At 66.7% G+C, this 11,009-nt stretch overlaps 5 protein-coding genes across 5 annotated transcripts in view; 2 read left to right on the forward strand and 3 right to left on the reverse strand.

Moving 5' to 3' along the window:
* Positions 1–675: 675 nt before the first annotated feature.
* On the reverse strand, positions 676–924 carry EMIHUDRAFT_69433 (hypothetical protein; the record flags this gene model as incomplete). The annotated part of the gene is made up of 1 exon (XM_005756055.1): positions 676–924. A coding segment is annotated over one exon (249 nt), but the record flags the coding sequence as incomplete, so codon positions are not given.
* A 561-nt stretch (positions 925–1,485) lies between these two features.
* EMIHUDRAFT_221795 (hypothetical protein) lies at positions 1,486–2,412 on the reverse strand (the record flags this gene model as incomplete). Its single annotated transcript, XM_005756056.1, has 1 exon — positions 1,486–2,412. One exon carries the CDS (start codon positions 2,410–2,412, stop codon positions 1,486–1,488), a length of 927 nt encoding a protein of 308 aa, XP_005756113.1.
* Positions 2,413–2,625: 213 nt separating this feature from the next.
* EMIHUDRAFT_221796 (hypothetical protein) lies at positions 2,626–3,570 on the forward strand (the record flags this gene model as incomplete). The annotated part of the gene is made up of 2 exons (XM_005756057.1): positions 2,626–3,057; positions 3,298–3,570. The coding sequence occupies 2 exons, from the start codon at positions 2,626–2,628 to the stop codon at positions 3,568–3,570; spliced, it is 705 nt and encodes a 234-aa protein (XP_005756114.1).
* Positions 3,571–3,811: 241 nt separating this feature from the next.
* On the reverse strand, positions 3,812–5,650 carry EMIHUDRAFT_454028 (hypothetical protein). Its single transcript, XM_005756058.1, has one exon. The coding sequence runs from the start codon at positions 5,609–5,611 to the stop codon at positions 4,088–4,090; it is 1,524 nt and encodes a 507-aa protein (XP_005756115.1). The 5' UTR covers positions 5,612–5,650; the 3' UTR covers positions 3,812–4,087.
* Positions 5,651–7,329: 1,679 nt separating this feature from the next.
* The window catches only part of EMIHUDRAFT_466339 (hypothetical protein), a gene marked incomplete at its 5' end in the record, with an annotated part of 4,234 nt that continues 554 nt past the window's right edge, over positions 7,330–11,009 (forward strand). The window contains 6 exons of the mRNA XM_005756059.1: positions 7,330–8,355; positions 8,441–9,537; positions 9,613–9,674; positions 9,712–9,788; positions 9,941–10,080; positions 10,189–10,432. Of these exons, the coding sequence (XP_005756116.1) occupies positions 7,330–8,355; positions 8,441–9,537; positions 9,613–9,674; positions 9,712–9,788; positions 9,941–10,080; positions 10,189–10,318 (2,532 nt within the window). The 3' untranslated portion in view covers positions 10,319–10,432. The remainder of the gene's footprint in view (positions 8,356–8,440; positions 9,538–9,612; positions 9,675–9,711; positions 9,789–9,940; positions 10,081–10,188; positions 10,433–11,009) is intronic.

Genomic DNA, 11,009 nt, shown 5'->3' on the forward strand with positions numbered 1-11,009 from the left:
CTCTCTCTCTGTCTCTCTCTCTCTTTCTCTCTCTCTCTGCCTCCCTCCCTCCCTCGCTCCCTCCCTCCCTCCCTCCCTCCCTCCCTCCCTCAGTGCGAGAGGGCAGGGGAGTGCGCGCGGCGTACTGCACTGCTGCTGCCCTCCTCCGGCTCGCGAGGCAATGTCTGCCCCGCAACTGCTGCCTGCTGCAACTGCTGCCTGCTGCAACTGCTGCCTGCTGCAACTGCTGCGGGGCCTGCTGCAACTGCTGCCTGCTGCTACTACTGGCTGCTCACCGCGTGTCACCAGCACCAGCGCTGGCACGGTGCACTCGACCGAGAGCACGGTCTGGCGGCAGCGGACGAAGGAGCGGTACCGCTGGACGAGGCCGAAGTTCTGGTCCACGTTGACCCGCCCCAGCCGCACCATCGGCGGCAGCTTGGCCGCCAGCGCCTCCCAGCGAGGCGCAAAGTCTTTGCACGGCTCCGACCAGTCGTGGTAAAACTGGACGAGCCACGACTCGCCGCTGTCCTCGACGAGGTCGCGGTACGACTCGGCGCCCAGCCACGCCGTCGACGAGAAGATGGGCGGCGCCGCCCGCCGCCCGCCGCGCCGCCCGCCGAAGCCAAAGAAGTCCTCCTGCCGCTGCCGGAACGCCTGCTGCTGCGCCTGGCGCTGCTGCTCGCGCTCGTAGTCCTCCCCGTAGACGTCGTACAGGCGTCGCTTTTCCGCGTCGCCCAGCGTCTCGTACGCCCGCGCCACGCGTCGGAAGCGCTCTGCCGCGTCCGGGTCTCCCGGGTTCTTGTCTGGGTGGTCCCGCTTCGCCGCCTCGCGGTACGCGCTCTTGATGGCGGAGGCGCTCGCGTCACGCCGGAGGCCCATGTCCGAGTAGTAGTCCCCGCTCGACCGCCCGGCGAGGGCGGCGAGGAGGGCCACGCGGAGCATATGTCGCGCAGAGGGGTAGGCCTGGGGCCGGCGCCGGCAGCAAAGAATTCCACTGCGAAGTGCACTCCAAAAAGAATTAAAAATCGCGTGGAATATGATGTCGTAGGTATATTGTGTTTCTGTTTTCTTTCTTTTCTTTCTCGAATGTGAGGTTACCGACTGCACTCCAAGTGCTCCAAGTGCGCGCCTCGCCCGCTGAATCGGTGAATGTGACGACTTCTTCTTCTTCTTCTGAATGTGAACACACATGTGAGGTTACCGACTGCACTCCAAGTGCTTGCTCCAAGTGGTGCGCGCCTTCGCCGCTGGATGAGAATGATGAATGTGAACACACACACGTGCTGCGTGGTCTCGTTACCGCATGGGATTGGATCCAGTCACCAGTGCCTTTGACATGACGTCGCATACACACACGTGAGGTTACCGACTGCACTCTCCACAAGTGCTCGAAGTGCCCCCCCCCCCAATGTATATGTGGGTACACGTATGCAGCTAGCTCTAACTTCTACTCAACGTGCGCGTCCGTGCGGCTGCTCCCACGAGTTTTGTTTGTTGTTGCTCCTACGTAACCGCGTGGTAGGGAGCCTCTGAAGACTCCGCCTCATTGACGATCCGAACAGTCTTCCCCGACCGCCACGCCATCGTCTTGCAGCCACGCCGAGCCACTGCTATCAACGCCATCGCAGCCCCGCCAAGCCCCACCACCCACCCCGCCACCCACCGAAAAACCACCGGGGCGGGCGACAACGCGTGGCGAGGCGTGCTATCGGCGGCGGCCGCGATTGGAGCCGCACGACCCCACATGCCCGGTGCAGAGCCTGGGGAGAAGGCCTCGACACACGGGCCGTCCCCGGCTCCCCGGAAGCCCATGTGCATCTGCGAGAAGGCTGCGCTGCGCCACCTGTGCGCCGGCCCCTCCCGGAAGAGGAGGAGCTGCCAGATGAGGTCGTAGCAGTTGCCCTCGGTCACGTCCATCGCATAGTCGGGCTCAGCCCACGGGCCGGTGTAGTTGCAGGAGCGCGGCCACGAGGCGGGCGCCAGGCCCTCCAAACCCAATCTGCGGACAAACGCGTCCAGAAAGCTGTGCTGCCACGCGACGCACATGGTCTCGCCTGCGGCCAGCTTCTGCAGACGGTCCACGAATCCATCGACGTTTGTGTAGCGCAACGTGTTCTCGACTGGCAAAGACAGCGCTCGCGACAACGGCGTGAGCGTCTCGAGCGGGCGGACAGACTCATCCTCTCCGTGCGCATTTGGCGGCCGCACAGATGCAACCAGCCGGTCCGGCGGACCCAGCGGAAAGGCCATCGTAAACGTGGCGTTGCTCACGCATTTTGCAATGTACTCGGCGCGCTGAAACCCAGCGGGCGCGAGATGGATGTTGCTCTTGTCAGAAAAGCGCTCTCCGTGGCGAATCATGTTGACGATGGCGTACTCTGCGCTCGCAAGTGCGCAGTGCGAAAGCAGCAGGGCAGCAAGCCGCAGCATCCCGTCTGCCGGGTGCAGCAAGGGGTGTGGTGTCAGAGCTTCCAGGAAAGAGCCGCCAAAATTCAAAAAGAAAAAAGACGAAACGACTCGGGAGGCGACTGGTGCCAACAGGAAAAAACAAAGAAAAACGAAAAAGAAAAATCCGCTACTTCCGCGCGCCGGCACGGTGAGGGACAAGCAGCCGCTCCGCGGGCCACCCGAAGCCAGCCGATTATGCGATTCGTCGAGGCGCTGAGGAGAAACGGCGTCCACGGTCGCCGGCGCGACGCTTCGCCTGGCCGAAGAGCGGCCATCGCCGCCGTCTTCCGCACGCACCAGGGGCGGGAGCAGGTCCTCTTCATCCGGCGCGCCGTCAACCCTCGGGACCCGTGGAGTGGCAACGTCGCTCTGCCCGGCGGCCGGCAGGACGCGGCCGACGGCGGCGATGACGAGGCGACTGCGATTCGCGAGACGCTCGAGGAGACTGGCCTCGACCTGCGGACGCCGCACTGGGAACGGCTTGGCCGGCTTGTCGAGGACCGGATCGCCGGAGGCGGGCCAAAGTCGCTGGCGGTGGCCATGTACGGCTTCGCGGCCCGCTCCGAGGGCGGCGAGTCCCACGTCGCGCTGACGCTGCAGCCGACCGAAGTCGCCGCCGCCTGGTGGGTCGACACCGCCGTCATTCACTCGGCCAACCTAGAGTGGAGGGCCGTGGACACGAGCGCTCTCCTCCGCACGACCATCCCGCTCGCGGCCTCGCTGTTGCGCGCTCTCCGCCTGGACACCCTCTTCTTTGCAGCGATCCCGCTCCCGCCGCCGGCTGCGGAGACCGGCGCCGGCGCGGCCGGCGACCCTCACGCGGCGGCGGCGGCGCCGCTCCCGCCCTCGGACCCTCGCCGGTCGGAGTACGAGCTCTGGGGCCTGACGCTCGCCTTCTTCTCGGACCTGCTCCGCGCGAGCTCCGCGGGCCAGCCACTGGTCGGGGAGGGCGCGCCGCCCGCCTTTGCGAGAGCCTTCACCGCCTCGGCACAGAGCCCGGTGGCGCGGTCCGCGGCCTGGCTGCTCGAGAGCGTGCGCCTGCGCGGAGCGAGGAGAACGGCGCTGACCCTGGCCGGCGCCTCGACCATGCTCTTGGCCGCGGCCGTCAGCGTCGGCATCGCAGTGGCGCGATTGAAATGAAGAGAGTGCGGCTCAGGCGTGAGTGCCGCGAGCAACGGTCTGGCATCCCGCCCGCCTTCCTGGCACAGACGACAGAGTGGGCTGTGATCAGAGCCGCACGTTATGTACATTTCCACGATACTGATATTTCGGCAGCTCGATTCAATAAATAGACGCAAAATGTGTACATTTTTGAGAGAGAGGGAGAGGGAGAGGGGAGAAGCTAGTAGCTACACGAGCGTAGAGAAGAGTGTCACTTGAGTGTCTCAGCTGAGCGCGTCCGAGCGCGAGAGAGACGCGACCCAGACGCCAGCAGTAGAGCAGAGAGAGAGAGAGAGCACCACGACGCGGCTGGGGATCCGCTCGGGGTCCCTGGCGAGGCTGGCGTCTGCCAGCATGTCTGCGAGAGAGACACCAGACAGCCAGCCGTGCGCGCCGACGCTTCACCGCGCAGAGAGCCCTCCAACAGACGATAGTCATGGACATGGACGTACAATAAACAGTGATGTCAGCCTGCCGACTCGTTGCCTGTGCCTCGTCAGATTGGCAAGCTCAACGCCAAGCCTTGGCTCGAGGCGGCGTCGCAGCTTCCCGACGAGCAGACAATCGCCGCCTCCCGCCCCTTGGCCTTCGACAGCTCCTGCATTACCGCACAGCTCTTTGAAGCTGACCAGGTCCACGACCCTGGCGCCGGGTGGTGGGCGCCAGCTCGTTCGGCGCGCCCGCAATACACCACGATCCAGAGGAGGCCGAGGACGAGCAAGGCCAAGGCGGGCAGCAAGATCGTCATCCCAAAGGCGCCCGCTCCGGCCTCGAAGACGAGGCCGAGCAGGACCGGCACCGCCGTCTCTCCCGCGCTGCCTCCGAGGTTGAGGCTGAGCACGCGGAGCGGAGTGCTCTGCACGCTCGCCTCGGCGGGCAGCGAGTAGCTGCATGGGATCGCGGGCGCGTACCCGATCGATATGCCGATCGTGCCGATCCAGAGGACCGCAAGCGGCACCGGCGCGGCGGCCAGAAAGTACCAGACGACCCCGAGGGACGCCACCACGATCGTCAGGCTGGCGGCGAGCACCGGCCAGCCCGAGGAGAGCCTGCTCGACAGGCCGGCCCACGCGAGGCGGCCGCAGAGGATGCCGAGCCAGAAGCCCATGATGACGAGGGCCATCATCTCGCGCGGCACGCCCGCCGCGTGACCAAAAGATGGCAGCCACGTCCCGACGGCGTGCTCGGTCCCCGTCACAAAGAAGAGAACGAGCGACATGCCGGCGATGAACAGTCGGCTGTACGCAGGCTGCCCGGGCGTGGCGGCGGCGAGGTTTTCGGTGGCGACCGAGCGGCTGTTGTACACCGGCACAGTGGCCATTGTGGAGGCGGCGGAGCCTGAGCAGAGCACCGCGATTGCTGCAGCCAGCGCGAGCCCGGCAGAGGCGGCAAAGGAGAGGTAGGGCGTGCCGAAGGTTTTCAGGGAGAGCGCAACGCAGAGAGGAGCGAGCGTCGCCCCGACGGAAAACCCAGCGTTCAGCATCGCGATGGCGGTCCTCTGGGCGGTTCCGTCGGTGAGGGCCCACATTGTCAGAAGGGTCATGCCGCTGTCAGTGATGCCATACGAGACGCCCAAGAGGGCGAGGGCGGCCTGCACCACTCTTGCGGACGACCGCACCTGATAGAGGGCACAGTTGGCGGCGCACGCCATCGCCATGCTGATGGCCAGCAACTGATGCGGCGCAATCGTCGGCGGCTGGCCTCGCGCCTTGCAGCGCCGGACTAGTATCGCCACGCCAGTCCACGCAAACAGGCCGCACAGTTTGGCCAACCTGTTGGTCAGGATCAGGATGCTTTGTCCCTTGGCGTCGAGCCCTGTGTCATCGCCGATATCCTCCAGGCACGGTCCGATACCGCCCACCAGCATGCCGTTGACTGCGCCACAGAGGACATAGGATCGCAGGGCGCGGCGTTTCCTTGACTCGGCGGTGGCAGACTCGGCGGTGCGCGGAACGTCCCTTTCGCATGCCGCTCTGCTTGAGGCGCTCAGGCGGAGCGACGCTGGTCGCGCGGCGATCATGGCTCGGCAGCGCAACCAGGACGACTGCCGGAATCCTTGATCAGAGAAAGGCACAACACAAGGACGCACGAGCCCGCGCCCAATTTGGTGCAAGGAGCCCGAAAAAAAACAACGTCCGAATATTGAGCATACAGGGCACGCCGCGCGGGTCGGCGCTTTGCACACCGTCGTCCGTCGAGATAGGTGGTTAGACACGGCCCCAGGTGTGCTTGGGGCGGGTCTGCAACGGCCAACGCCGCTCTGTGGGAGAGTCTCCGCTCTCCACTTCGGGGTTGACAGTTTTTTCAATTTAACTGGCGCTATCTAGATACGGGTCTCACTCAAGGCACAAGCGAAGGCCTCACAGCTGCTGCACCAGCGCTCGCCATCCACATGCCAGAGTACGGCAGGGACGCGGGGCCCGTGGTGTTCGGGTGCGGCTGCCACTGCTCGAGCACCGCGTGTTCGCTTAGCCGGCTAGGCAGACGCATGTACCCGTGCGTGTATTCCAGGGTGCGCAAGGCCGCGGACGCGGAGCATCTGGCGAATGCAGCCGAGCAATCGAGGCTGCGGTCGGCAAAAGCGTTCATCATCACGCCGGTGCGCAGCCCGTGACGGTGCATGATGGCCTCGGCGCCAAGTACACGGCCGTAGTTGAGCCCGCCGGTGGGCGAAGGCCCGTACGTGTGCGTGTCGTACTCCACCCCTTCGAGGCCATAGTCGATCAGGTAGTGGTCGAGCAGGGGCGTCCCAGGCACCGGGTTGTGCCGCTTCGCAGCGTCCAGCAGCCTCGACGTTACATCCTCCAGCCGCGGGATCCATCCGTCGATCTTGCTGAAGACGGCCGGCTCGGTGTTCTTGTAGCTTTTGCCATCGGGCCCCTCGATGTCCCAGAAGCCGAGCGACTCGATGAACCCCAGCGACGCCTCCGCACCAAGGAAGCGACGCCAGCTTGCGAACACCTGAGCGACCACCTCGATGCGGTCCGCCATCGGGATGGGTGGCTCGCAGAGCGGGCCCGAACCCCCACGCACGTTCCAGACGTCGGCGTGGTCTGTTGACAGCGAGTCGATCCTTCCACCGAGCGAAAGCCAGCGGGCAACATCTCGCTGCTCGATGGTCGCGTAGGCGAGGGCGGTGGTGAGATTGCAGCGGCCCGCGCCCCACCTCACACCGCCGACCTCGATGCCAGTGCGCAGCCCTTGCTGCTGGATCACCCCGATCAGCCCAATCAGCTGAGCATCGGTGCTGATGCCTGTGTACAGCATGTCCAGGAAGATCTTGAAGACACCCGTGCGCTTGGCGAGATCAGGCCAGCTCATTGCTGGCTGCAAGACGTTGGGGTAGAAGTCAGGCCGCGCCCGCAGATCTCGACTGTGTCCAGAGCGCAGGCTGGTCGTGTGCTGAAAAGGGTTGGGCCCGTACCACACGTCGAGGCTCGGACGCGCTAATACTGCCACGAGCAGCATGGCGAGTAAACCAGCATGATGCCGGAGGGACGAACGACGGACGAACTTCCACACACCGAATTTCACAACAAAGCTCGCTCGCACAGCACGACGCACGGCAGTGCCGTGGCACCACACTGCTGGACTTCATTATTCTCCACGATCGTGCCTTCCCACCATCCTAGAGCCGCAGTGACCAGGAAGGCGGCTGGCGCGGTGGGGCTCGGGGGTGGGGCGCACCATACCTTCCCCTGCAAAAAGCCCGAACCCCGGACGGCAATCACATTGCAAATGGCCTTTGCCCACCACGGCTGTGAGCACATCGGCAAGCGAGTCACGCGCCGCTTTGAAGGCGTTAACGTCGGAGGCGTCGTGAGTGCGTGGGCCCCGGCCGACGGCCAAGAAGAGGCGCTCTACCGCGTGCGTCACGACGACGGTGATGAAGAGGACCTCGATCGGCAGGAGCTGGAGGACGCCTTGGCGCTGGCCGCCAATACTCCGGTGGACCTCAAGGGCCGATTCCTCGCCGTGCCAACCTCATTCTTCCAGGTCGAGGCGGGGTTCTACCTGGCGCGATGCAGCAGCGTCAGCGCCGGCGGCAAAATTTGGCTCAGGTACGGCTCGGACAACTACTCGCACTGGGTGCCGCACGCGATCGCGAGCAAGTGGCTCATCAGCGATAGCGAGGCGCGCCGAGGCGACTGGGTTGGCTCTGGCGGCGTCGGTTCCTTCGCAGCGGGTGCCCAGGCTGAGGAGGTGGGCGAGGCGCCGGTGGCGGAGGCGGAGGGCTTGCGCCTGCACCTGTCAAGCAGTAGCAGCACCGGGTACGCAGGCGTGTCGAAGACCACCCGCTATACCGGCCGCTTCCATGCGCGGCACAAGGTGGGCGGAAGGAGCCTCGGCTCCTTCGGCTCAGCGGTGGAGGCGGCGGTGGCGTACGCGCGGGCAGTGGGGGAGGCGGATGAGGAGGGCGAGGAGGGCGAGGAGAACGAGGGGGGCGAGGCGGGCGTGGCGGGCGAGAACGTCGCTTCTGCCGCCGCCCGCCGAGACTCCGCGCAGCGCAGCAGCGGGCGGCGCCGCTCGGTGCCCGCTCGCTTCGTGGCGGAGCCCTCTTTGCAGGGCGACGAGTCGCAGCTCGAGTTCGCCGAGAAGCTGCTGCTGCCGGCCGCGCAGGAGGCGGTGCCACAGCAGCATGCGGCGGCGGCGCCGCCAGAGGCTGCCATGAAGTTTGGAGTCGGAGATGCGGTGCTGGGCAAGTTTGGCCCCGACGACGAGGGCAAGACGGGCGGCGTGCTCGACAAGTGGTACCGCGCCGTCGTCCGCGCCGTCAACGCGCCTCTGATGCCGCAGACCGACCGCCCTGCCGCGAGCAGCGCCTCTTCACACCTCCGGCTCTGAACAGGCGGACGGCACGTATTCCCTCGAGTACGAAGACGGCGACAGCTGGGAGCAGGTGCCACGCGTGCACGTGAGGGCGCGGAAGCGGCCGCGCGACGACGAGGCGTCTTCGGCATCGATGGAGGCGGCAGAGCCGGCAGCAGCGCAGCGAGGCGGCGGGGAGAAGAAGCGCGGCCGCCCGTTGGGGAGCAAGAAGTCGAAGCTCGCCAAGAAGGGGGTGCCGAAGCGGGGCGCCAAACCGAGAGGCAGACCTCCGCACGGGTGCTCGTGGAGCGAGAAGCAGAGCGCGTACGTCAACGAAGAGCAGGCGGGCGTTCGGCGCGCCGCGGCGGCGGAGTCGGAGGAGGAGGCACAGGCGGAGGAAGGGGAGGGCCCCGGCACGCCTCCCGGCACGCCGCCGCCGGAGGCAGCGGCGGCGGCGGCGGCGGCGGAGGAGGAGGAGGAGGAAGAGGAGGGCGAGGAGGAGGAGGAGCAGGAGGAGGAGGAGGAGGAGGAGGAGGAGGGTGCGGACGACGGCGACGAGGAGGTGGACGGGGAGGAGGCGGACGACGAGGAGGTGGACGAGGAGGAGGGGGAGGAGGAGGGGAAGGAGTCCGCCTCCCGTCGCAGCTCGCGCGTGCCCGTCCGCATGCCGACCGGCGAGACGTACGTTGGCGGTGGCTTGGCACCCACCACCGCGCCGCGCGCCAAACCGACCGCCAAGGCTCCCGCCAAGGCTCCCGCCAAGGCTCCCGCCACGCCACCCGCCGCCGTCGAGGCGCTGCAGCAGCCGGCGGCGGAGGCGGAGGGGCTGCGGCTGCACCTCTCGAGCAGCAACAGCACCGGCTACAAGGGCGTGCGCGAGCCGCGTACTGGCCGCTTCGAGGCGCAGCGCAAGGTGGGCAGGCGGGCGGCCTCGCTCGGCACCTTCGACACGGCGGTCGAGGCGGCGGTGGCCTACGCGCGGGCGGTGGGGCAGGCGGAGCCGGAGGGCGAGGAGGAGGGGGAGGGCGAGGAGGAGGGGGGGGAGGAGGAGGAGGCTCGGCCGGGCGGGCCGCTCACCGCTGCCGACGCATTCGAGGGCGCTGCGGTGGCGGTTTACTTCTCGGACGTGTCTCGCTGGTGCCGCTGCCGCCGAGGGCCGAGAGGGGGGAGCCCCGCCCCTCCCTGACCCTCCCCTCCCCTTTTCTTGTGCAGGTACCGCGGCGAGGTGACGTCCGTCAACAACGACGGCACCTTTGGCGTGGGGCGTACGGGCTGTGAAGAGACGCGGTTCACACCTGCAGCTGTGAACAGGCACCTTTGGCGTGGCGTACGAGGACGGCGAGGAGGAGGAGGCGGTGCCGCTGGAGGACCTCTTCCACGAGCTGCAGGCGAGATCCGCCGAGATTAGTCGAGATTCGCCGAGATCCGGCGCGGAGATGCGCTTCCCTTCACACGAGGCGCCGGCGGGCGGCGGGTCGAGCCTGCAAGCGCGCCTCTCTGGCGCCTCTTCCCCGACCGCTTCTCGGAGCCCGTCCTCTAGGCGGGACCACCGCCTGCCTCGTCCCCGCCCCCGGCTGCTCCACCACCAGCGGCGCGCCCGCCCCTCGGCATGCCGGCCGTCGAGCGGGCGCTCGAGGGCGTCGGGCTGGAGCGCTACGCGGCGGCGTTCGACGAGCAGGGGTGCAACCTGCGGCGCTAGACTTGCCCGAGATCACCCGAGCTCGCCAGAGATCACCCCGAGATCACCGTAGATCACCAGAGATCACCCGAGATCACCCCGAGACGCAGGTTCGACGACCTCGGCTTCCTGCTCCAGATGAACGCGGCGGAGCGGGCGGCGGTGGCGGAGGGCGTGGGGATGAAGCCTGGCCACGCGGGCAAGTTTGTCAAGCACGGTTTCGAGGCGCCGGTGGCTTAGAGGCTGTCGAGCCGGCGCGAGGCTGAGCGTCGAGAGCGAACGCGCGCCCTGGTTGATTGCGTTTACGTGTACGTGTGCATGCCGTCTGTCTTGGTGAGGCGCCCGACTTGCGATGTGGCTAGTTCCAATTCACTCTGTGACACGCTAATCTTGAAAACGCGTCCAACGGAGCTCCGTGTTGCTCCCAGCGGAATCCCCCGCGCTTCCTGCGGCCATGGCCGATGATACTAGTATGAGAGGTCATCTGGCTACCGCGAGCGCGACTCAACTCGCCGACGTGGTCCGATGATTGTGCCTCAAAGTCAGCCTCCGGAGGCTCTCGTGGGGTCGAGCCGGCGGTAGCCGTGACATGTGGTTCCACCACCCCTCGCAGGCTTTGCCTCTGACCGCCACCGTTCCCAGGCTGCCTAATGGGATGAAAAGGAAGGCTGGGCGAGCGTATAGAAGCGTGCTCGACCTCGTCGTGGCAACCTGCACGGCAGCGCTGGTAGGCGCGATGAGCGTCGTGCCACCTGACCCGAGACGGGTCGCAGGCGTCGTACCGAGCGCGTCGAGACCGTGTCCTGATGTGATCTGCACGGGTGAGTCACGTCGGCGTCAAAGGAGCGACGTGCGACCTGTCAGAGCTTGATCTCCGGTCTCAGCGGCGTCGAGTCGTCCCCGGCGCGCGACAAAGGTACATACCCAGGAC

The sequence above is a fragment of the Emiliania huxleyi genome (genome assembly GCF_000372725.1).
Source record: "Emiliania huxleyi CCMP1516 unplaced genomic scaffold EMIHUscaffold_99, whole genome shotgun sequence".
Classification (NCBI taxonomy): Eukaryota; Haptophyta; order Isochrysidales; family Noelaerhabdaceae; genus Emiliania; species Emiliania huxleyi.